At 41.6% G+C, this 26899-nt stretch overlaps 1 protein-coding gene across 2 annotated transcripts in view; it reads left to right on the top strand.

Moving 5' to 3' along the window:
- The window catches only part of LOC142653383 (hippocampus abundant transcript 1 protein-like), a 72949-nt gene that overhangs the window by 3508 nt on the left and 42542 nt on the right, over positions 1-26899 (top strand). For both annotated transcript variants that reach the window (XM_075828838.1, XM_075828839.1), the window contains exons 2-3: positions 21400-21495; positions 25203-25265. In XM_075828838.1, the coding sequence (XP_075684953.1) occupies positions 21400-21495; positions 25203-25265 (159 nt within the window). The remainder of the gene's footprint in view (positions 1-21399; positions 21496-25202; positions 25266-26899) is intronic.

The raw sequence follows: 26899 nt of genomic DNA, 5'->3' as shown, positions 1-26899 counted from the left end.
AATTTACGGCTGTCAGAGAAGCCTCGCAAAATGCGAGGAGGAGCATTTACGTGTGAAAGAGGCAGCTTTTTTCTCCTGAAAACAGTCTGTCTTTTGAGACGTAAATGCCAGCTAGCGTGTGAACATACCCTAATAGTGAATAGGCTTAGAATATTTAATGCTGCCTCTGTATTCATGTATGTGTATAATATATTCGCTATTTTTGTGTGTATATATGTAGTATCACACTCTTCTGTAAATGATGCGGCAGTGTGACTGACCGCAGTGCTTCCGCTACACATGGTCTATGTGTAGAAAAAATTAAAGAAATGTGTGTGTATATTATATCTAGTGCGGTGCAATTATGACCTAAATCAAAATCACAATTAATTGAACATCTAACCTCGATTATGATTATTTAGTCCACACCTTATTTGCATGCCACACCCCCTATTTGCATACCACGACCCTGAATTAATATTTATCCCATGTGCCTGCTGCATACTACTAGTATATAATATACCCCCTGAGTCTGCTGTATACAGAAGGTTTAGAGCCAGGGGGTATACATATAGCATATATATTATACAGCAGGCAGGCTCAGGGGGTATATATCGTATACAGTAGTATACCATTCCACTAACACTTCTCAAAGTCGCGTTCTTCCTGACTAGTGTGTTCTTAATCTTCGTGGTCCTTCTACCCAGCTTCTTTTCAGCATCAAGAAAAGTACACAAACATTGAGTAGCAATTTATAAGAGAGGGATCACAGGCCTGTTTCACATACTGTATGTCGCCAGAGGTGGTCAGGCCGTGCTCGGGGTGCAATGTCCGCTGCCTCTCACCCACCACCGGACAGTCCCCATACTTTCTACTTTGTTCCGTCAGCTTCCTCTCTGCTGCCGTCGCCACTCGCCCACTGCCCCGGACAGTCCCGATGCTTTTGTCTTTGTTCTGTAAACAAAGCAGAAAGCATGGGGACCGTCTGGGGTGGGGGGATGAGCGGCGACGGCAGCAGAGAGGAAGATTATATATATATATATATATATATATATATATAATCTCTACACACACACACACTGATTATCTTGTTACAATGGCATCTGTCAAGGGGTGGGATGTATTAGGGAGCAAGTGAAGACACCGCTCTTGTGTTGGAATCCGGAAAAATGTGCATGTGAAAAGATTTTAGCGTCTTTGACAAGGGACAAATTGTGATAGCTAGACGACTTGGTCGGAAATTCTTTAAAATGGCAGTAATTGTGTAGTTTTCCCGGTATGCGGTGGTTCGTACTTACCAAAAGTGGTCCAAGGAAGAACAACCGGCGCCCGCGTCATGTACGCCCAAGGCTCATTGATGCGCATAGGGAACGAAGGCTAGCCTGCCTGGACCGATCCCACAGAAGAGCTACAGTAACACAAATTGCTAAACCTTGTTTCTGGCTGTGATAGAAAGGTGTCAGGACACACACTGCATCTCAGCTTGTTGTGTTTGCGGCTGCATAGTCTCAGACTGGTCATGATGCCCATGCTTACCTCTGTCCGCCACCACTATCGCCTACAATTGGGACATGAGCATCATAACTGCTCCATGGAGCAGTAGAGGATTGTGACCTGATCTGATGCATCTTGTTTTGGATTGCCATGTGCTTGTGCTTACTGGCTCATTGTGCCAATGCCTGACTGACGTCACTTGACGCTGCCCCACGCTGGCAGCTAAGCAGGAGTTTAAATAAGTACATAAGTAGGATTCTCAGAACCTCTTTCTTATGTACTTATTTGAACTTTTGTGCTGAGCCAGCGCGATTCAAGATCTGGAGTAGGAAGACCTTCATCTGCGTAGCACAAGCAGCAGTTTTCTGGGCATGGGTTCCAGGTCTGGGTGACTTGAGAGGCGCAAGACTATGCCACACGTATGATTTGATGTTTGTGCGTGCTCATTTACTCTTTCTATAGGTATAATACTACCACATTTTCTATACAGATGTAATTGTTGTGAATTGTTGCAGTCCTTTTAGCTTGTTTTTGAGGAGAGCTGCAGGGTTACTATGCAGGAGAGACACAACAATATGGACATTCACCTCTGGGACCTTCACAATGACTATGGGCTGCTGAAATCTAAGCAGAATCTTGGGACATTCTGCGGATGGCAAGTACTTGCTGTTGCTATGTAAACGCTTTTCCGTAATAACCTTGTCTACCAAGACAGGTATGCAGCTGAGTAATATAAACTTGCCAGACACTGAAAGGAGAGGACCGCTAGACCGGAACTTCTCCGCAGGAGAATAGACCACTATTCGGCAGATTACGCTGTAAACTGTCATTTAAAACGAGATTACGCTTGCCTTGCTGTAAATGTCACACAAATGTTAGGGATTCTGAATAGACATCGCATCCTGGCTGGTAGTGATGTCTATTCACTCTCAAGACACTTCAGTAACGTTAATGTGTTTGTATGTGACAGCACATCATGATCTAGCAGGATCACTAAGTGCTGTGTAAATGAATGGGGAGAAGTGCATGACGCTGATTGGTCACTGATTGGTCAGCGTCATACACTCCTCTTTACAACGCCCACTTGGTCAAAAAGTAAAAACACGCCCAGTTGGGCATTAAGAAACTTATTAGCATAAAGCTAATATAGGTCATAACTCCGTAACAAATGATCGTTTTTCTAAATAAAAAACACTGCTGTAATCTACATTGCAGCGCCGATCACATCATGTATAATATAGGCTACTTATAATGTGGTGACAGAGACTCTTTAAGTGTTGCAGTTACAAAAGGAGTCCCGATGGATGCAAATACATTGCAACTTCAAAAGAAGCACAACTCCCATCTAGCAGTCGTCCTGCTGGGCTGAAAAGGAAAGGTTTACCTTTAAACATCTTCTGACATGTCACTTAGACGCGTCAGGAAATATCATGGGAGAGGTCCTGTGACCCCCACCGATGGCTAGAAATGAAGCGGCTGTAAGATTCCTCAGAGCACCATATCCCTTCACTCTGAGAATCTGTAATCTGAATCCCCCATTTACTCATTTACGTGAAAATCTCCTCATACAGCCGTTGTTATCACACAAGTGGTCCTGTAGCTGTAGTGTTTTCTGGCTTTTATAGTCTATTCGCACAGGAAAGGATCACTATGAGTTGTTTTATAGGCTTCTTGGCACGGGGGGGGGGGGGGCATTGCTGCTATTTTGGAATCCAGGTCACCCTTTTTCCATTCTTCATAAACCAGCGGGAAGCTTGTTAGTGCTGTGCCAACACCGACCCTGAACTGACACATTTGTCACCTGGCTCTCCAATATGCTTTTTTCTACATGCATGTTGGATTTGAAATTGCATTGTTTTAGAATATAATTCATGAAATATGAATCTTCTTTTTATTGTTATGTGAGCTAGGACCCATGCAGGAACATAAACTAATTGTTACCTAATCCTAACACAAAAATAGAACTCCCTTCATAAGCACAGGTTAAGCCTAAGCTTGGCTAATGCGTCTATTCTGTATGGTGAAATTCCAACATGACCAAATAGAACTATATAGATTTATGGTATAGGTTACCTCCGATTATTGATCTATGAATGTGGTAAAATGTAAGATTTAAAATGACACACACACACACACACACACACACACACACACACACACACACACACGTGTAAGAATGCATTTACACGTTTTTGTACTCCATTGTATCCACGTCCTAAGGACAGAATTGAAAATGCTAACAAATCAAGGGAGCCCTCAATTCCCTGCCTCACCATTCAGCACTTTTATGTGATTCGTGGGCACAGTGACACGAGCTTCAGGGGGCACAGTGACACGAGCTTCAGGGGGCACAGTGGCGCGCGATCTGCAGGAGGCACACTGTCTCTGCTTTTTTTTCACGCTACGCGTAGTGGACATCGAATATACACTAGCCTAGCTCTTTATATTAGCGCTTCTAATATAAAGAGTTAGGCTGGTGAAAACGTGCAGACAAATACTGGTAGCGTAAAAACCGGAGGGTAGCGGAAGCTTGGCGAAAATAACTTGGTTTAAAAAAATATGCATTTGGAAACTTAAATTAAAAAAAAATCCTGCGTTTGCCCCTGGCACTATAGGGGATCACAGCTCTCAAAAGCTTGCAGGAGTGCCCCCTACTTGTGCACGCCACTAAGTTTGTTTCATCAGGGAGAAAGTGGGTACAAGGCAGTCCATAGCCAGTTGGCCTATGCTCCTAAAATAAGCTGCTGAAGCAGAACTCCTGTCTATGGAAATTCCTGCTCTTTAGCATGTAGTTTCTTTAAAGTTACACTTAGATAATATTATTAACGGCAATTCCTTGAAGGGGTTGTCTGAAATGAGAAAAAAAAAAAGCTTTTTTTTTTTTTTCTTTCTCTCTTGGGCTGGGCCTGGTATTGCAGCTCAGTCCCACATACGTACTGAATCTTCTTTATTTAAAGAGACTCTGTCACCACATTATAAGTGCCCTATCTCCTATATAAGAAGATCGGCGCTATAATGTAGGTGACAGTAATGCTTTTTATTTAAAAAAACGATCTATTTTTACCACTTTATGAGCGATTTTTAGCTTTATTCTAATTAGTTTCTTAATGCCCAAGTGGGCGTGTTTTTACTTTAGACCAAGTGGGCGTTGTACAGAGGAGTGTATGACGCTGACCAATCAGCGTCATACACTTCTCTCCATTCATTTACAGTGCACTAGCGATATAGTTATATCGCTATGTGCAGCCACATACACAAGCCCCAACATTACTGCAGTGTCCTGATAATGAATATACATCACTACCAGCCTGGACGTCATGTTTATTCAGAATCCTGACATGTCTGTAGCGTCTCTGTGAGATTCCAGCAAGGCCAGCGTAATCTCGCTTGAAATGACAAGTTACATCGTAATCTCGCGAGATTACGCTTGCCTTGCTTGAATCTCAGACACTACAGACATGTCAGGATTCTGAATACACATCACGTCCTGGCTGGAGGTAATGTATATTAATTGTCAGGACACTGCAGTAACGTTATAGTGTGTGTATGAGGCTGCAGATAGCGATATAACTATATCGCTAGTGCAGGGTAAATGAATGGAGAGAAGTGCATGACGCTGATTGGTCAGCGTCATACACTCCTCTGTACAACGCCCACTTGGTCTAAAGTAAAACACGCCCACTTGGCCATTAAGAATCTCATTAGCATAAAGCTAAAAATCGCTCATAGTGGTTTAAAATTGTTTTTCTAAATTAAAAAGCATTACTGTCACCTACATTACAGCGCCGATCTCCTTATATAGGAGATCGGGCACTTAAAGAGGCTCTGTCACCACATTATAAGTGCATAAGTCCATTCAGCAGAATACTGGTCAACCATTTTTTTGTCTATTAAGCTGACCCCTATTGGCTCAAATTCAAGATTGAAATACACCTTGGCCTCATATATGAAAACCCTAGGAAATGTGGCATTGTTGCCCATAGTAAAGTTTGAGTTCAGCTTCCATAAGGAAGAATTATTAGATAAATAAGTAGAATGTTTTAAGATGTTGTCACCAGATCATTAGAAATAATAACAAAAAGATTGGTTGTCCGTTTTAATGATTGTGGAGGCACGTTGGCTACTTAACATTGGTCCAGATTTTACCTGACCATACACAAGATCATTCTTAGTCTCTGGAGGGTAAGGGCTTATCCACACGTAATGGAATTGCGGCAGAAAATTTCTGCCGCAATTCCGTTGAAAGTAACAGACTTTTGCGCCTTTGACAGCAGAAAATGGTGCGTATTTTGTGGCGTTTTTCACAGTGCTCGGAGGTGGTGCAGGTGAATTTCTGCTCGGAAATTTTACACAGCATTTGGATTTGTTAAATATCGGCCACTTTGCTGCTACTGTATTCTGCTGCGTATTGGACGTGTGGACAAGCCCTAGGGCCCACACGCTGCAGATTTTGTGCTCGCTGCAGAAACCACCCCAAAAACCCTGATTTAATTAAACTGATTTTCAGGTGCAGAAATTTCTGTAACGTGTACATGGGGCTGTCCGATAATTCCCCATAAATTGGCCCGGTTTACTGTTACAGTATTTTTTATTTAACTTTGCCTATGCATAATCCATTGAATGTCTTGTTGGCCTTAGCAAAAGACCATGAGGATATTTCATTCATCTTTGAACGCAGTAAAGGATTTCGTGGTCATGTGACATTTCTCAAATTCTTCCTAACATTGGCTATCCATGTAACTGCATTCAGGCATTGTCGCTTCTTTATAATATTGCCAGCGTATCATTTCATGCAGATTTATTTAGCTATTAAAAACAGGTCAGAATTTATGCCTTTTTACGATCTATTTTTTTATAACGCTGCATCTCGATCTACGGTAATTGGATAGAGTAAATAATCCATGTCAAACCATAGCTTGCATCAAATTGCATGGAAGAAATTACAATACATACTAGAGACCACTATTTTTTATTTTTAAAAACAAAACCTCTTATGACACACTAAAATCTGAAAGCCACCCCAAACGGAAACTTTCATGCCCTTAAGGTATGTTCACACAGGGCTGAAACGCTGCATATTTTCCTTGCCACTACTCGTAGCCACTGTGCCCATGCATCACAGAAAAGTGATAAATGGCGAGTTCCCTTGATTTGTTAGCGCTTTCAATTCTATCCTTAGGCCTTATTCACACGAATGTGTCCGTAAAATAAACTGAAGGAGGTTTTTTTTCCCCTCATTTCTTTAGCAACTGTTGTGTGAATTACGCATGTCACACGGATGTGCGTCTGTGTGTTGTCCGTGATTTTCACGCATTCATTGCATTCAAGTATAGGACAGGCAGTAAGTTTGAATGGCCCCATTGAATTGCATAGGTCCGTGTGACATCCGTTGTTTTAACGTGCGTAATGCGGATGTGAAATACGCTCGTGTGAATTGGGCCTTGGGACGTGAGTACAAAAACGTGTACGTGGCCTTCTGGCACGGGTCATACACTGAAAATTTGCTGTGAAAATTTTTCCGTGAGGAAAACCTGCAGCGTTTACAGTACCAGCAAAGTGAATGAGATTCAAACAAATCTCACACTGCGGAAATGAAATCTGCTCAGAATACGGGCGTAAATTGACCTGCGGTGCATATTTTAAATCCACAGCGTGTCAATTCGTGTTGCAGAATCAATGCAGATATAAAAAAAAAAAAAAAAAAAAAGACTCTGCTCCTGGCTGTCCCAAAGCAGCGTGTCTCGTCTCCCAGCCCCCCCCCCCCCTCTCCGGGTCTCTGCACAGGTGGCCAATGACAGGCTGCCGCAGTCACGTCTGACAAATTAATCACCGGGGGCTGGCTGTACAGAGACCAGCCGGGGAGTTACTACAAGAGCGCCAGGGGAGGTGAGTAGTCCTCCTCCCTCTTCCTCCTTATTTTTTTTTTTTTTCTCATCCCGTTGGCTGTTTTCGGCACCGAAATAAACACTATTTGGTGCTGATATTCAGGCTCATCCCTTTGCGGTTTCATAGTCGAATTATAAGGATGTGGATATGTAAATAGGGGCCTTCTTCCATCTTCATTACCTCAAGTACTATGTTCTATATGTGAGATTTAACAACTGTCAGGACAACAGATGCTGTGATCTAATGACAGCGCAAATTGTGAAGTTAGCAGTGACCTAAAAGATCAAACTAGGGAAGATCAGTCACTTGTCCGGTCTTCTTTGTGCCAACGCATAGACATTCGTAATTGGTAACTAGAATCTCTTGGCATTCAGTGAAATGAGGGAAGGCGTGTATTATTCATAGTAGCAAACCAGGGTGGAGGGATAGGAATATAGAGGAAGGGTGGAGTGTTTGTGTCGGAGGAAATACATTCTCTATTGTAGTTCCATTGTCCCACAGGAATCGACTTATTTAGGAATCTATTATTCTCCACATCATGAGACTTCTCTGGTAACATATTTGTTCTCTACACTTGTGGAAATATTGCAGGAGAAAGTAATACTCTCTTTTCATTTCTAATCTTTCTTTAAATTTACCTGTTTTGTATAACGTCAATTTATTCCACAGCGTTGTACAAAGATTGTAATACCTCACATCAGTTCTTGTCCCCAATGAGACTCACAATGGTGTTTGTATGGATCAAGTTTACGGCCTAAGCCCGCTCCATACACTGCCTGTGTCAGCTGTATATTACAGCTGACACCCTGCTCTAACTGCTGGGAATGCAGATTACTACAATCCCAGCTGTTTAATACCTTAGATGCCGCTGTCAATAGTGACCATCGGCCCTCTTTCAGGGTGCCGATGGTTGTCATGTCATGAAGGCCCCCAGGTCTGCCAGTTTTGTGCTCCTATTAAGCCCTGCCAGGACTGTAAAAGTCTGAACTATTACAATATAACATTATATAACCCGTACGCAGTAAAAAACAAAGACAAATCGTTTTTGTTTTTTTTTTCTAATTGTCTCGTCTCCCACAAAAAATGGAATAAAAAGTAATCAATAAGTCATATGCAATAAAAAATTGTATCAATAGAAACTCCAGCCAGGCCCACAATAAAACAAGCAATCAACGGAAAAAAAAATGGCTCGGAATATTGCGACACACAGCTATTTTTTTACAAAATTTTTCTATTCTGTTGTAGTAGTAAAACATAAAATAACTATAGAAATTAGGTATCGCAATACTCGCGTTGATGACCCACAGAATATCGTTAACATGTAATTTTTACCGCAGGGTGAATGGCGTATAAACTAAACACAAAAAACAATTGGGAAATGGATGTATTGTTTTTTTTTTTGCTATTCCACCTTACAAAATAGGTTTTCAAAGCTTCCCAGTACTTTATATGGTACATTAAGGCCAGGTTCCAACAGGACGGATACGCTGCGTAAAAATCACACAGCGTGTCCGATCTGGTTGCCGCAGGACACGGTGTAACGGCAGGGAACAGAGCTAACTCCGATCTCTACAATTAAGCAATTAGAGGCCGCCATCAAAAGAGATTGCGCCATCTTAGTTGTTGTAAACAATCGGCATCGCCGTGATACAATCACGGGGGTGCCAATGGTTGCTGTGGCAACCAGAGGCCTAACAATGGCCTCCTGGTCTGCAATCTACAGAAAACCATTAGGCCCCACCTGGAAGCGGGGCCTAAGAGCACATTCAGACGTGGCGGAATTGGTGTTGAATTCCGCTGCGGACAGTCCGCAGTGGAATTCTGCAGTGGAGTTCTGCAGCAGCCGTTTTTTACATTTTGTTTCTATACATTTTTAGGAAACTTAGTTTAGACGTTGCGGAATTTAGTCTGCGGTGCAGAATTTTCCCTCCGCAGCATGCTCATTGTGTTGCCGGGGGAGCAGCGGAATTTCACTGCGGATTTCAGCGTTTTCATTGCAAAGGCTGAAATCTGTGGCAAGTCCGCTGTGATATCTGCAACGTCTGAATTACCTGTCAAATATGAAAATGTTGCTGCAAATTTGCAAAGAATCTGCAGCAACATTCTCGGCTGAAAATTCTGCCACGTCTGAACGTGGCCTAGTAGGCTTGCTGTCCGTGAATGACTGACCGCTCTAATACATTGCACTACGTGGGTAGTGCGATGCATTAGAACAAAGATGAGAGGTGCAGGCATTCAAGTCCCCTAGTGGGACAAAAAAAAAGTTAATAAAAATGTTGTACAAAAGTGTAAAAGTAAGTTATAAGTTTAAAAAACAAAAACTGCTTTTTTCCTATGTTTTTTTATTATATAAAAAAAAGTACACATTTGTTATTGCCGCGTTAGAATTTACCCAAACTATAAAACTACAATGTTGTTTTTCCCGCACGGTGAACACCGCAAAAAATAATGAAGAAAACAATGTAGCTTTTCAATTTCATGGCCTAAAGTCCCTATTACATCAGCCGATTTTGCCAGGTGCAGTCAGCGCCGATCAACGAGACAGCTCGTTGATCGGTACTCGTCTGCTCCTGTCACATGGAGCTATGGATGGGGACGAGCGGTCGTTACTCTGATCGCTCGTCCCCATACATTATCATGTTGGCAGTGCGTCTAAACCATTCCTGCAAAATTTGAGCTCCAAAAGCCAAATGATGCTCCTTCCCTTTTGAGCTCTGCCGTGTGTCCAAACAGCAGTTTATCACCACATATCTGGTATTGCCAGTGCTCAGGAGAGTTCGCTTTACATATGTTGGGGTGCTTTTTCTCCTTTATTGTGAAAATGGAGAAATCTGAGCTAAAACTACTCTTTTATAAAAAAAAAAAGTAGATTTTCATTTTCACGGCCTAATTCCACTAAAGTCTACAAAAAAAACTGTAGGGTCAAAATGCTCACTATGTCCCTTGAAAAATTCCTTGAGGGGTGTAGTTTCCCAAATGGGGTCACTTTTGGGGGTTTTCCACTGTTTTGGTCCATATGGGGCTTTGCAAATGCGACATGGCACCCGAAAAACATTGCAGCAAAACTTGAGCTCCAAAAGCCAAATGTTGCTCCTTCCATTCTGAGCACTGCCGTGTGCCAAAGCAGCAGGTTATTACCACAAATGGGGTATTGGCGTAATCAGAAAAATTGCTTTTCAAACGCAATGGTGTTTTTTCTCCTTCATGCCTTGTAAAAATGTAAATTTTCTACGTTTTTATTGGAAAAAATAGATGTTTATTTTCACGGCCTCATTCCGTTTAAATTAAGCAAAACCGTGTGGGGTCAAAATGCTCAATATACACCACCTATAAATTCCTTGAGGGGTGTAGCTTGCCAAATGGTCTTTTTGGGGGTGTTTCCACTGTTTTGGCCTCAAGACCTCTTCAAGCCAGACATGGTGTCTATAAAATATATTCTAATAAAAAGGAGACACCAAAATCCACTAGGTGCTCCTTTACTTCTGAGGCCTGTGTTTCAGTCCATTAGCACACTAGGGCCACAAGTGGGATGTTTCTAAAAACAAACTGCAGAATCTAGGCAATAAATATTGAGTTGCGTTTCTCTGGTAAAACCTTCTGTGTTACAGAAAAACGGGATTAAATTTCACCTCCACTTTTCTTCAATATCTGTGAAATGCCTGAAGGGTTAAGAAACGCTCTAAATGCTGTATTGAATACTTTAAGGGGGCAGGTTTTTTTGGTGATTTATTATTATTTTTTTTTTATAGGGAGCTTCTAATATATAGGGCCCTCAATGCCCCTTCAGAACTGAACTAATCCCTAAAAATAAGGCTTTTGACTGTTTCTTGAAAATGTGAGAAATTTCTGCTAAAATTCTAAGCCTTGTAATGTCCTAGAAAAATAAGTGTTCAAAAAGCGATGCCAACATAAAGTAGACATATGGGAAATGTAAACCAGTTACTATTTTGTGTGGTATAACGATCTGTCTTAGAAGCAGATACTTTTAAATGTAAAAAAATTCAAATTTTCTCAATGTTGGAGTTTTTCGCAAATAAATACTGAATGTTTCGACCAAATTTGATTACTAACTCAAAGTATGATATGTCATGAGAAAACAGTCTCTGAATTAGGGTTGCACGATGCATCGAAACTTTGATATCGTGCACCATCAAACGGTTCGATACCGTTTATATATTTCGATACGAAGCTGTGCGGCCGCACAGCCAAGTATAGTAACACATGAATGTTAGGGCGGGGCTGCGGTTCTGTAATACAGCCATTGCCCCGCTCCAGACGTGTGCGTGTGGTCAACATGAGGTAATACGACCAGCGCTGCACTAATGAGCGCCGGCACTGAAGACAGAACATGGCGGGCGCACTGCAAAACACCCCCATGTTCTATCTTCAGTGTCAGCGCTACCGCTCATTAGTGCAGCGCCGGCCGCATTTCTTCATGCTGACCACGCGCGCACTTATTGTCCGGAGCGGGGCAATGGCTCAGCCTCAGCCCCGCTCTGACGGCAGAGATCAGAGAAACCTCTGATTGCCGCCGCTATACCCTTGAATGCTGTAATCAAAACTGACCGCAGCTTTCGAGAGGTAAATGAGATGGGGGAGGGGTGGCCTTTGGATCACGTCACAGGGAATCCCTGTGAAGCGATCGAAGGACATGCCATATATGGGTAGACAGCCCAGGGTCCATTGAAGGACCTCAGGGCTGTCTGACCATATTTCCTGTTAGGGCATACTATACGATCTGTATATAGATATATGTCAGTACATTAAAGTTTGAAAGTAAAAAAATAAAGTAATGTTAAATTTAAAAAAAATACACACATTTTTTACAATAAACATTAAAATGAAAGCCTCAATACATAAAATATACACATTCGGTATCGTCGCGACCGTAATAACAAATTTATAGCATCATTTAGGTTTACGCTGTTAATAAAAACTGCTTTCTTACACTTAATGTGAGGCACGAGGTATTATGAATTTTGAACCTTCACGTGCCTCACATTAATAGTAATTAACCCCATCATGTACCTCACACATTAACCCAATGTTGTCCATTATGACTGTGAGAAACATGATGGGGTTAATTACTGTTAATGTGAGGCACATGAAGGTTCAAAATTCATCACACCACGTGCCTCACATCAGAAAATGGAAGGACTTCTTTTTATTTTATTACTGTTGGCAAAGTATAGTTTTGGTATCGAGTATCACAATACTACACGAAGTATCGGTATCGAAATCCAATTTCTGGTATCGTGACATCCCTACTCGGAATCGCTTGGATAGGTGAAAGCATTCCAAAGTTATTACCACATAAAGTGACACGTCAGATTTGAAAAATGATGCTGCGTCCTGAACATGTCAACTAGTCCACGTCCTTAAGGGGTTAAGTAACATGCATCCTCATAACCGTAAGGGCTTATTCAGATTAACGTATTTCACATCTGTGTTCTGTTTGTCGGACCTCAATGGGGCTATTCGGATTAAATTGGCGTTCATACGTCCGTGAGTTTTCACGCAGCTTGTGTCCGTTGTATGCAACTCACTGCATGTCCTATTTTGGTCCATTTTTGCGGACAATGCCGCACATTAAAGTCCATGGGGCCCATAACGGAGCATCCAACACATGTCTGAACAGCCCACGTTATTTATGATTTTCTGTTTGCAGTGTTTAAAAAAGAAATACAATTGCAGAATTGCTTTTTTCTGCTGATTCTCCTTCGTAATAAAGGTTCATATAAATGAAATGCAAAAATCGAGACCTCACACAGGTACGTCATCATTGAAAATAATAGTAAGGCCCCATGCACACGAACGTGTTTTTGCGTCCGCAATTCCCCCGAAAATCCACGGGAGAATTGCGGACCCATTCATTTCTATGGTCCCATACACACTATCCGTGTTTTCACGGGTCTCCGCATGTCCGCAAATCCGTGCCGCAGAAACTCAGGACATGTCTTCTTACGGCTCGCAAATTCGATGCGGACATGCCCATAGAAGTCAATGGGCCCGTGGAAAATGTGGGTACACCTCCGTGTGTCAACCGCAGTTTGCGGATTTGCGGAAGTGTTGCTAGGCGACGACCGGGAATGAGTTCTGTCGTCATCCTGTTTTACCTAGGCTTTTTTAATCCGCATTTTGCGGATTACATACGGATGAACTGCGGATTACATGCGGATGAACTGTGGAGGACGTTTCACTGAACCCGGTCCTGGAATTTGCGGACCAGAAAAACACTACGGTCGTGTGCATGAGGCCTTAATAATAAATAAAACTTTTGGGAAAAGCCACCTGAGCCAATACAGCACCCAAAGTTACGGCAGTAGAACGGTTAAATACTTTCTAATAAAGTAAATGGATAGATTTACATTTCTGCAATCTTGCAATGCAAAGGGTGAAATCTGCAGCAGTTCCACGCATCCAAAGCCGCATAAACATACGCGTGTAAAACGTGCAAACTTTGTGGCAGATGTTTCAGAAGATTCATTGTAGTCAGATCTGTGGTGTAAAATGACGCCACGTGTGATTCCACCTTTCCCATGGGATGCTATTTTACTACAGTACGTGCTTTGTTACATCTATCACCATCTATTGCATATTTCTCAGGGAGATGTTGATCTAAAAAACGTCCCCCAGCCATTCCGGGAAACCTGGTTTCCTGCTGTAATCCCCTTAGCTGTACGACTGTAATGGCACACAGGCTGCAAAGCTCATGATGTGCGTATTGTGCTGCAGCGGCTGTATAATCCAGCTCATACATTAAAAGGTTTTCCTGGGATAACGTCTTTTTCATTTTTATTTTTTTTTAACAACTTGTAATTAACCCCTTGCGTACCTTCGCCGCAATAGTACGTCGCTGGCCGCTTATTGCAGCGTACCTTCGCCGTACTATTGCGGAGAAGGAATAAACTGTCACTGTGAAATCAAATAGTGATATAACAGCGGCGGCAGCTGTCATTGACAGCTAACCATCTCTGCTACCGACCTGGGGACCAATTAGCAGTCCCCAATGCCGGCGATTGCTGTGATTGGTCAGTCTCTGAAGACTGACCAATCACAGCCGTCTGTGACGTCGTCTGCAGGAGAAAGCTCCTGTCACTTTCGCTGATCTCCTCATTTCTGTGAGATCTGTGAGAAGATCAGAGAAAGCGGTGTAAAAAAAAAAACCACTATTTTTATTAACCCCTTCCCGAAAATGGGCGTATAGTAACGCCCAGAGGATGAAGCGGGCACAGGAGCTGTGCTCGCTCCACCTTCATCGGATGTCGGCTGTAATATACAGCCGACATCCCACTGCAACTACAGCGATCACTGTCCTCTCCAATCGCTGTAGTTTAACCCCTTAAATGTCGCTGTCAATAGCGACAGCGGCATTTAAGTGATTGATACAGAGGGAGGGGGCTCCCTCTGCACCCCATTGCCCCCCCCCCCCCGCGAAAAATCGCGGGGTTCTGATGGTTGCAATGGCAATCAGGAAGCCTAGCAACGGCTTCCTGGTTGCCAGGTACGGGAGCCTATTAGGTCCTGCCCAAGGCAGGACGTAATAGGCTCAACTGTCAGTTGTAAAGTGACAGTTACAATACACTTCACTACATCAGTACATACAGAAGTAGTGCAGTGTATTGTACAGGGGATCAGAAGATCAGATCTTCCAGTCTCCTAGTAAGTGTAAAATAAAAAGTGAAATAAAGTAAATAAAAAGTTTTCGATAAATAAATAAAAGTTTTACGTAATAAAAACAATAATCACCTTGTTTTCCTGATCAAGCCCTTTATAATTAGAAAAAAAATGAAAAAAAAAGACAAAAACTAGACATAATAGGTATCGCCGCGTTCGTATTGGCCTGACCTAAAAAAATATCATATTATTTATCCCGCACGGTGAACACCGTAAAAAAAATACCATAAAAAACAATGGCAGAATTTCCTTTTTTGGTCACGTTGTTTCCAAAAAATGGAATAAAAAGTGATCAAAAAGTCGCGCGTAGCCAAACATGGTACCAATAAAAACTACAGTGTGTCACGCAAAAAAACAAGCCCTCACAAAGCTCCGTCGACAAAAAAATAAAAAAGTTATGGCTCTCAGGACATGGTGACACTAAAACATTTTACTTAGAAAAAAGTGTTTTTATTTTGTAAAAGTTGTAAAACATATAAAAGCTATATAAATTTGGTATTGCCATAATCGTATCAAACCTCAGAATAAAGTAAACATTTTGTTTATACTGCACAGAGAACGCCGTTAAAAAATTATAAAAAAAATAGTGAAAGAATTTCTGGTATTTGGTCTCCTCACCTCACAAAAAATGGAATAAAAACTGATCACATTATCACATGTACCCCAAAATGATACTAATAAAAACGACAGCTCGTCCCATGAAAATCAAGCACTCACACAGCTCGTCAACGGAAAAATAAAAAGTTCGGACTCTTGGAACGCAATAATGCAAAACGACGGCCCAGACTAATTTATATGTGCAGTTCTTCACCTAAAACCCCACGTCATCATTTGCAGCCCCCACTGGTAGACCCTGTAAATGCAGCGGAAACTATGACATTTTGGGGTCTGTGCTACATATGGGGCTAGTGAAGGAGTCAAAGATTAGGCAATACTGGAGTGCAGATATTTTGTACAATACCACAGACACCCTTTAGAAGTGCGACTCCTGCACCCAATAATCCGGCCTGTGCATGAAGGATTGGTTCAAATCGTACGTCACTATCCAGGGATAATTAATTTTATTATTCATTCTCCCCATTATTACATCATCCTATTATGACCTGTTGCACTCCGCCCAGCTTACATATACCCTGATGTACTCCGCCCAGCTTACATATACCCTGATGTACTCCGCACAGCTTACATATACCCTGATGTACTCCGCACAGTTTACATATACCCTGATGTACTCCGCCCAGTTTACATATACCCTGATGTACTCCGCCCAGCTTACATATACCCTGATGTACTCCACATAGCTTATATATACCCTGATGTACTCCGCCCAGCTTACATATACCCTGATGTACTCCGCCCAGCTTACATATACCCTGATGTACTCCACATAGTTTACATATACCCTGATGTACTCCGCCCAGCTTACATATGCCCTGATGTACTCCGCCCAGCTTACATATACCCTGATGTACTCCACATAGCTTACATATACCCTGATGTACTCCGCACAGTTTACATATACCCTGATGTACTCCGCCCAGCTTACATATACCCTGATGTACTCCGCCCAGCTTACATATACTCTGATGTACTCCGCCCAGCTTACATATACCCTGATGTACTCCGCCCAGCTTACATATGCCCCCACATTATAAACTGAAACACCAGTAAAACACTAAACAAAACTACTACCAAGCAAAATCTGCGCTCCAAAAGCCAAATGGCGCTACTTCTGGGCCTGGCAATGTGCCCAAACAGCCGTTTATGACCACATATGGGGTATTACCGTACTCTGGAGAACCGCTTAACAATTTATGGGGCGTGTCTCCAGTGGTACAAGCTGGGCCCAACACATTCGGCACTGAAATAGCATATCTGTGGAAAATGTCAATTTTTAATCTGCAACATCCACTGTGCACTAATTTCTGCAAAACCTTTGGGGGTCAAAATGCTCATTACACTTCTAGATGAATTCCTTGAGAGGTGTAGTTTCCTAAATGGGGTCACTTCTCGGGAGTTTTCACTGTACTGGTACCTCAGCGCAATGAAACACGGCGTCAAAAACAAATTTTGTAAAATCTCCACTCCAAAAACGAAATTGCACTTTTTCTGTTTAGACCCTTGCCGTATGTCCAAATAGCCGTTTACAACCACATATGGGGTATTTCCGTACTCAGGAGAAATTGTGTAACACATTTTGGGGTGTCTTTTCTCCTGTATTCCTTGTGAAAATGAAAAATTCTGAGCTAAATCTACAGGTTATTGGAGAAAAATTATTTTTCGTTTTCACGGACCAATTCTAATAAAATCTGTAAACCACCTGAGGGCTCAAATTGGGATCACATCTGGGGAATTTCTACTGTACTGGTACTTCAGGGACTCTGCAAATGCGACATGGCCCCCAGAAACCAATTCAGCAAAATCTGAGCTGCAGAATTCAAATGGTGCTCCGTCCCTTCTGAGCCCTGCCGTGGGTCCAAACAGCAGTTTATTATCACATATGGGGTATTACCGTAATCAGGAGAAATTGCTTTACAAATGTTCAGGTGCTTTTTCTCCTTTATTCCTTATAAAAATTAGAAAATTCTGTTTTTTCCAAAAAAAAGTCTCTTTTCATCTTCACAGACTAATTCCAATAAATTCAGCAAAAAACCTGTGGGGTCAAAATGCTAACTATACCACTAGAAAAATTCCTTGAGGGGTATAGTTTCTAAAATGGGGTCACTTTTTGGGGGATTCCACTGTTTAGGTCCCTCCAGGGCGTTGCAAACGTGACACGGCACCGAAAACCATTCCAGTAAAATCAGAGCTCCAAAATCCAAATGGGGGTCCTTCCCTTCTGAGCCCTGCTGTGGGTCCAAACAGCAGTTTATTACCACATATGGGGTATTTCCGTAATCTGGAGAAATTGCTTTACAAATGTTGGGGTGCTTTCTCTCCTTTTATTTCTTGCAAAAATTATAAATTTTTATGTTTTTCAAGAAAAAAAGTAGATTTTCATTTTCACAGACTAACTCCAGAAAATATAGCAAAATACCTGTGGGGTCAAAATGCTAACTATACCCATGATAAATTCCCTGAGGGGTGTAGTTGCAAAAATGGGGGTCACTTTTGGGGGTTTCCACTGTTTTGGCACCACAAGACCTCTTCAAACCGGACATGGTGCCTAAAATATATTCTGAAAAAAGGAGGCCCCAAAATCCACTAGGTGCTCCTTTGCTTCTGAGGCCGGTGTTTCAGTCCATTACCGCACTAGGGCCACATGTGGGATATTTCTAAAAACGGCAGAATCTGGGCAATAAATATCGAGTTGCGTTTCTCAGGTAAAACCTTCTGTGGTATAGAAAAAAATGTATTACATATGAATTTTGTAAAAAAAAATGAAATGTGAAAATTTCAGCTCTACTTTCCTTCAATTCCTGTAAAACGCCTAAAGGGTTGAAACACTTTCTGAATGCTGTTTTGGATACTTTGAGGGGTGCAGTTTTCAAAATGGGGTGTTTTATGGGGGTTTCTAATATATAAGGCCCTCAATACCACTTCAGAACTGAACTCGTCCCTGAAAAAATAGCTTTTTGAAATTTTCTTAAAAATATGAGAAATTGCTGCTAAAGTTCTAAGCCTTGTAACGTCCTAGAAAAATAAAAGGATGTTCAAAAAACGATGCAAACATAAAGTAGACATATGGGAAATGTTAATTGGTAACTATTTTGTGTGGTATTACTATCTGTTTTACAAGCAGATACATTTAAAATTGGAAAAATCATAATTTCTTCATATTTTCTCTAAATTTTGGTGTTTTTCACAAATAAGCAATGAATTTATCGACCAAATTTTTTCACTAACCTAAAGTACAATATGTCACGAGAAAACAATCTCAGAATCGCTTGGATAGGTAAAAGCAATCCGGAGTTATTACCACATAAAGTGACACATGTCAGATTTGAAAAAATGGGTCTGGTCCTCAAGGCCAAAATGAGCTGGGTACTCAAGGGGTTAAAAAGACAAAACTCAAAGGAGTTTTCCCATAATCAATATTTATCACTTATCCACAGGATAAATTTCTGAACAGTGGGGGTCGGAACGCTGGGACCCCAATGGATCATGAGAACGGGCTTACCTTGCCATTCCTGGGAGTCCCATAGGAGTGGAGTGGTAGTGCGCATGCTATACCGCCGCTCCATTAATTCTAAGGGGCTGCCGAGCGCTATCTTAAGCAGCCCTACAGAAATGAATGGAGCGGTTGTCGAGCATGCGCACTACGCTAAGTTCCTACGGGGCTCCCAGGAAGGGCAAGGTGAGCACGTTTTCGTCGTCGGTGGGGGTGCCAGCGGTCAGACCCATGCAGATCAGATCTTTATCCCCTATACTGTACATAAGTGATAATGATTATGGGATAACCCCTTTAATACTGTACGTTCTGTAAATCAATCTGTCCAGCGTCTCCGTTTCAGAAATACTGTTGCTGTATGTAAAGAATACATGTTGTCCAGAAAGCGCAGCAGGCAAGCCAATGGACGACGTGGTCACGTGATGATCTCCAATGAACACAAGTCATTCATGGACACCATGTAACAGTGTAAAATGTGTCCTCTCCCAGTCTTAAGGGTTAATTTTTTATTTGATTAGTTTTCTGCATAATCCTTTCGATCATTTGACAGGAAGATTTTTGCAATAATAAGGACATCTAGCGGTAAACAGTAACCGGGTAGTTTAGATCTTGTTTTGTGAAACTGATAAATCTTTTCTCATTGGTGTGACGTTAAAAAGGTGACTCTGGAACACATTTCATTGCGAGGACCCGGGTGACGTGCGGATATCGGCTGTGTTGACAGAGCTTTGCATGTCTGTCACAGACTGTCCGTTTTGTAGATCACAATTGCTGCTTAGCAACAAATGACGTCACGGCTGCTAATGCTTAGCGCCAGCTCCGATATCAAATAAACAAAAAAAAAATCTTTGTCGTATCTAGGCCTCGTGTACATTGAATGCCATGTGACTTTTGAATATATATATATATTGGCCAGACAGTCTATACAGCATATACAGTAGAGCAATAACATAAACGCAAATGCACGAACATCACGGTTTCATGGGGCATACAAGGATTTACTATAATAGATATATTAGAAGAACTGGCTAAAAAGACCAAGGGAATTTTTTCATTTTTGCCTCCACGCATTCCATCAGCCATAACTTTTCTTTGTTTAAGGCTACAGAGTTATTTGAGGGCTTGTTTTTTTTTTTTGCACGAGGAGTTGTAAGTTTTTTGGTACGTATATGGTATTGGCCAATTATTTTTTTTACATTTTTTTAAAAAAATTTTTTTTTCCAAAGCCCGAATTTATTAAAATAACTCCACTATGGTTTCTTTTTGTGTACTCCGCTGTTGTGTGCCATAGCGTTAACATAAAACCACATGGGCCATCAATATCTGATCAGTTGGGGTCCGACTACTGGCGCCCCTGCCTATAAGCAGATTTAAAGGGGCCGCGGCAAACATATGAGCGCTGCTTCCCCCTCGTTTCTGTGGCTGCTCGTACTGTGAATCGCCGACACACTTGTAGCAGCGGTTCACAGTTTTACAGCCTTCAACCATTCAAGTGAATGAGAGAAGACTATACTACTGTGATCCACCGCTACAAGTGTGTCGGCAATTCACAGTGCAAACTGATAAGGAATGAATGGGTGCTCGTATAAATGCCAGGGCTCCTTTAAAACAGCTGATTGGCGGAGGTACCAAGAATTGGACCCCCATCGATCAGCTGTTGATAGCCTATCCTCAGGATAGGCTATCAATTTCTTATGACTGGACAACTACTTTAATGGCAAAAGCATGTCAGTCTGGGTAATATTGCACCTTTTTAACAGGCGTTGCCTGCGATAGCGGCTACAGAGATCTGCTTTACAGCTACTATGTTATCTGCCTCGCCCCAGTGTACACGGCAGAAACAAAGTATTGTCCAGTGTGAACACAAACGTATTATCATTTTTGACCATCTCACCAAGTGCTGTTTGTAAGCAGGGTGTATAGCTGTACGGAGGTTGTATTTGTGTAAATCAAAGCTTCTAATTTTCACATACCGTTGTTTGGGTGTCTCCCGTCATTTCCCATATGAGGTTTAACTTGGATTTGCTTTTATTATTGGAAAAAATCATTTGGGAATATTAGTAACAATGAATATATCTTGTTTATGATTTTTAAAAATCTCATCTGACATTTTTATGTGAGAAACCATAGACTTCTGTATCTGGAAAACCATTTTTACTTTTCATTTGCAGTCAATGCGTCGTGTATGTTGTTTCAGCATTTATTATATAAATACATCTGTTTTTTCTTTTTTTTTTTTCTTTTCAACACAGCAACAAGGAATGGGAAGGCCGAGCGTATATCATGCTGTTGTGGTCATCTTCCTAGAATTTTTTGCCTGGGGCCTATTAACCACACCAATGCTAGTAGTGAGTATTACCATTCAATGCATTAGTAAATAGTTTTATACATTGACCACGTACAAATGGCACAATATGTGTGTCTTTCGTCCCCTTACTCAATATCTCTTTTGTGTTTAAAGGGTTTTTTTCATAATCCAATATTTCTTACCTATACACAGGATACGTGATAAATATTTGATCGGTGGGGATTCCTTTGCCCTCCTAGGTGCCCCATAGGAATGGAGCGGTAGTTTGCATGCTCGGCAGAGCGCTATCTTCGGCAGCCCCATAGAAATGAATGGAGCGGTGGCCGAGCATACTACCACTCCATCACTGAGGGGCTCCCAGTAACGGCAAGCCGAGCCCCGTTCTCGTGACCGATGGCGGGATCCCAGTGGTCAGACCCCCACTGGTCAGATATTTGTTACCAATCCTGTGGATAGGTGATAAAAAATTATCATGGGAAAACTCCTTCAATTGTACATTGCTGCTGTATTTTTTTTTGTATTGCTTATTCATGATCTGACTGTGGGCAATCTTTTATGTTAGAGGCTTTCCCATGAATAAAATGCATTCCCTATCTGCAGTGAAGATGCTAAATCTTAGAATTACAGGGGACCAACTGCTGGGACCACCGCTGTTTGTGTCTTCCATAGACTTTTTCCTGTATTACTGGTATAGCTCGGTAGGGGCACCAGCAGTTGCACCTCTACAGATCTAACATTGGGGATGATAAACCCAGGGGCTCCCGTGAACGTTAAGTACACCTTTTGAAAACGTTCTTGTCTTTTTTTTTTTTAACCCCTTAACGACGAGCGACACAGCCTGGCTCCTGCCCCAACTGCCAGAATCGAAGCGCGCTCCGATTCCGGCAGTTTAACCAATTAGATGCCGCGGTCAATATCAACAGCGAAATCGAATGTGCTTGACAGAGGGAAGGAGCTCCCTCTCACCGCATCGGCGCCCCCGTAAAGAAGTCACGTGGCGCCGTTGGGTTTCCATGGCAGCTGGGGGCCTAACAAAGGCCCCCAGGTCTGCCTTCAGCCAGAGGCATGGCCTAATGGCTCATGCACACGACCGTTGCACCCCTCAGGCCGTTTTTAACAGCATCCGATAGCCTTCATGGACCCATTCACTTTAGCGGGTGAATCGGGTCCGTGAAAAATGGTCCGCGTCTCAGATCTGAGGAAAGATAGTACATGTTCTATCTTTCCTTGGATCACTGACGGGACTCGGACGGCGCACGCGGTCGTGTGCATGAGGCGTTCTAGATTTCCTGTCCGCTTTAGGCCTGATTCACACGAACGCTGCAGTTTTTCACGCTGAGGTGCATCCATGCTCAGCGCTGCGGGAATGCGATGTCACGCATCCCCCATAGTGGAGTCTATGGAGTGATGTGTGATGCGCGAAAAGAACGGACATGTTCTATTTTCGCATGGACCCTTCACACGGTCAGTTGAAACAACGGCTGTGTGAACTCACACGGTCCCACGGATGTTTAACACGCTCGTGTAAATAAGCCCTTGCACTCGCAGGCAATAATGCTTTGGTATACTAAGTATACCAAAGCATTCTATAAGGGATCAGCAGATCGTGTGGTGAAGTCCCCTAGTGGGAAAAAAAAGATTACAGTAAAAATAAAATCACTTTTATGTAGTAAAAGCGTAAAAAAAACCCACCTATATGGTATCGCCGCGATCGTGACGACTCAAACAATAAAGTTAACACGTTAAATAAACCGCCGGGTGAACAACGTCCAAAAAAAACGATGGCAAAATTCCTTTTTCTTTTCTCCTATTCCCACCGTAAAAAATAAAATAAGTTAATCAATAAGTCCCATGTACCCCAAAATACTAGCAATGAAAACTACACCTTGTCCCAAAAAAACAAGCCCACATATGGCTACGACGGAAAAATAAGTTACGGGTCTCGGAATGCGGTGAAGCAAAAACAAGTAATTTTTTTTTTTTTTAAAGTGTTTTTATTTTGCAAACGTAGGAAAACATAAAACCTATATATTTGGTGTCCCCGTAATCGTGCCGACCCATAGAATAAAGGTAACATGTTATTTATGCTGCAAAGTGAACGGTGTAAATTTATAACGTGAAAAACAATGCTGGAATAGCTTTTTATTTGAAATTCTTTACTTAAATAAAGTTAATAAAAGTTAATCAGTATATTATATTCACCTAAAAAATGGTGCAATTAAAAAATACAACTTATCCCGCAAAAAACAAGCCCTCATACGGCTATGTCTACGAAATAATAGTTACGACTCTTAGAATGCGGCAGTGAAATAAAAATTAAATAATCCTTGGTTATTAGTGTGCAAAATGGCCTAGTCATTAAGGGGTTAAATAAAAATGTGTATTAGTGTGGTGAAACTTTGTAGTTACGTTCTATTAAAAATTCTTTCTACTTTTTGAGATACAGCTGCTCTGTATACAGAGCAGCTGTATCTTGCGCTGAGACCCAAATCTGTCAGCTCCGTGGGACTGACGTGTTCAGTGTCAGCGGGTCCTGTGTGTCTTGACACGCAGAATCCACCTGTAATCTAGCACATCTAAGTTATGAATTTAGATGTGATCGGTAAGATCCGCTGTCACTGAACCAGTCCGTGCCGCTGAGCTGACGGGTACAGGTTTCAGCGCACGATACAGCTGCTGAGTATACAGGAAACAAAGCTGCTGTATCTCAAAAAGTAACAATTTTTAATAAAAAGTATTTAGAAAGTTGCACCAAACACACTGATGCACATTTTTTTTTAGAAAAAATGTTTTTCAAAGGTGTACATAGCCTTTAAAGGTCTGCAAATGACCTAGTCTAAGATGATGTGAGATCATCTCTGGAAGGGAACGCATAGGCGGCGCTGTAGGAGATTTCCAATGTTTGGCAATTAATAGTTTAGCGGAGAGTAATACATGGCACATCAATTTTCTAGTATCTGCGGAGTAGTAAGCAATACCAAGTGATAATATTGTCAGCTCTCCCTCCTCATTCCCAGTTGTTTGTTTTCAGTACATTCAGAAAGCATGCAAATAAGAGCAATGAACCCAAATAAAAATAAATGGGATTAGAAATGTGAAACAATAGGGTGAATGCCCACAGGGGATCACCAACCCTATTCGGTCCCAATTGGCATTACATGTCTGGTTTTTAATAAAAACGAAAGAATTAGATGAAATGTTTTTGCCCACTTTCCCTTCTTACCCTTATTTATAGTTTACTATTGGTGGTGTACAACGGGGCATAACATTAAAGAACCCAAAAGCAGAAGTTCTCTCTCTCAAATGACAATATTACCAGTGTTCTAATTGGGCACTACAAGAATATATGGCATATAGAACCTATGTGGGAACAGTGTCTCCAGCAAAGAGCAGAGGTGCCGGGGTACACCCCAGCAAGTCTGAAGGGGGGTGTAAAACCACCTGCTCCCAATCTTGGAATTAACCTCCAATAGATTTGCACAAAGTGATGACTTCCGGTTCCACCTTAAATCGGTAGCCCACTGTTCTGGAGGGAGATCTCTTTGGAAGTCTTTCTCCCAGTTCAGAAAATGTAAACCTTTTTGGAAATCTCCATCGCCCACTATCAAATCCTAGATATTCCCCATAGACTTAAGAACTGAATGTAAGGGGTGAAATCAAACCATTGCTTTTAATAGATGTTCGCCACCAGCCATAAAGGTCTTCAGATCTATGTAGTCTGACATCCGTGTTTTGTGTCTGGTGCAGGTGCTGCATGAAACCTTTCCCCAGCATACCTTTCTGATGAACGGTCTCGTTCAAGGAGTAAAGGTAAGAGAACCTGTGAAATTCCTGTTTCTTCATGTACTTAATGTTCATTAGAAGCGGACAATAAATAATGGAAGGCTTCATGGCATTAGTAGAGTGGAATGTTTCCCTAGGGAACCATCAGTCTTTCTCATTAAGTAGTCAAAGGTGGCTGAGCATTTGGAGAAATAGTTGGCGTGCTTTAATTCTGACAAGCTGTTCGTCTCATGAGAAGGATGGAAGTTTAGGTGACCTTTTGCTTGCAGTGTTGCACTCTGGGTCATTGTCAAATGCAAAGAAGTATTTATTTTTTTTAAATATTTTCTTAATATAGATTATTGGTCGGACTCTTCCTAGTATGGAGCTGGAGGGCTGTGCTAAATGATCTGACTAATAGTAATAAAAAAAAAAATAATCTTTATTTTTTTATTTTGTACATTACTAAAAACTATGTTTTACATTTTCATTATTTTTTTTTACATTAAAACCCCTGGACTTGAACAATCAATCATTAGATCGCTGGTACAATACAGTGCAATGTATTTGGGATTTCTGCGGGTCCTATTAAGTCCTGCCTTCGGCTACAGGCTAGCTGGAGAGCAGCGGGAGCAGGACGAGTTAAAATGGGTCAATGTAGAAAAAAAGATTGGATTCCTCCAGCTCACCTTATCGCATGAGTAGACTTGCGCGCGGGTCCTCGTGTCGGCACACGTATGAAGTTCAGGAAAAAACAAATGGATCCAGCGCTGTGTCCTTGAAGTTTGTTTAAAAACGGAAACTATTTCCAAGTTTTAATGAAAAATTGGTATAAAAACAGGTAACATTACAAATAGATATTCTCAATGAATAGTGGGATTCATGGCAGTGTGAGCGGTGCCTACGCGTTTCTGATGCATGCAGCGTCCTTAGTCATGGCTTCTGTCAGAAGCCATGACTAAGGACGCTGCATGCGTCAGAAACGCGTAGGCACCGCTCACACTGCCATGAATCCCACTATTCATTGAGAATATCTATTTGTAATGTTACCTGTTTTTATACCAATTTTTCATTAAAACTTGGAAATAGTTTCCGTTTTTAAACAAACTTCAAGGACACAGCGCTGGATCCATTTGTTTTTTTCTTAAAATGGGTCACATAGGTGCCCATGGATTAATTTATATAATTTTTTTTGGGGAAAATATTCAATAGAACTTGTAATTTATTGATCTAAACCTCTGTATACTTTGCTTAGGAGTCATGTGGGTGGACCCAATGATTGACAGTGATCTCTGAATTAGGGATGTCACAATACCAGAATTTGGACTTCGATACCGATACTTAGTTTAGTATTGCGATTTCGATACTTTGCCAACAGTAATAAAAAAAAAAGTTCTTCCGTTTTCTGATGTGAGGCGTGAGGTGTGATGAATTTTGAATGTGCCTCACGTTAATAGTAATTAATCCCATCATGTTTCTCAGTCATAATGGGTTAATGTGCGAGGTACATGATGGGGTTAATTACTATTAATGTGAGGAACATGGAGGGTAAATTCATCGCACCTCGTGCCCCACAATAAGTGAAAGAAAGCAGTGTTTATTTTATTTTGTTAGTGTACACATCATAAATGACGAAAAAAAATTGTTGTGCAGGTTATTACGGCCGCGCCAATACCGAATGT

The sequence above is a fragment of the Rhinoderma darwinii genome, chromosome 1 (genome assembly GCF_050947455.1).
Source record: "Rhinoderma darwinii isolate aRhiDar2 chromosome 1, aRhiDar2.hap1, whole genome shotgun sequence".
Taxonomy (NCBI): Eukaryota; Metazoa; Chordata; class Amphibia; order Anura; family Rhinodermatidae; genus Rhinoderma; species Rhinoderma darwinii.
The sequence above is the reverse complement of the archived record's forward strand: the minus strand, read 5'-3'. Positions and strand labels throughout refer to the sequence as shown.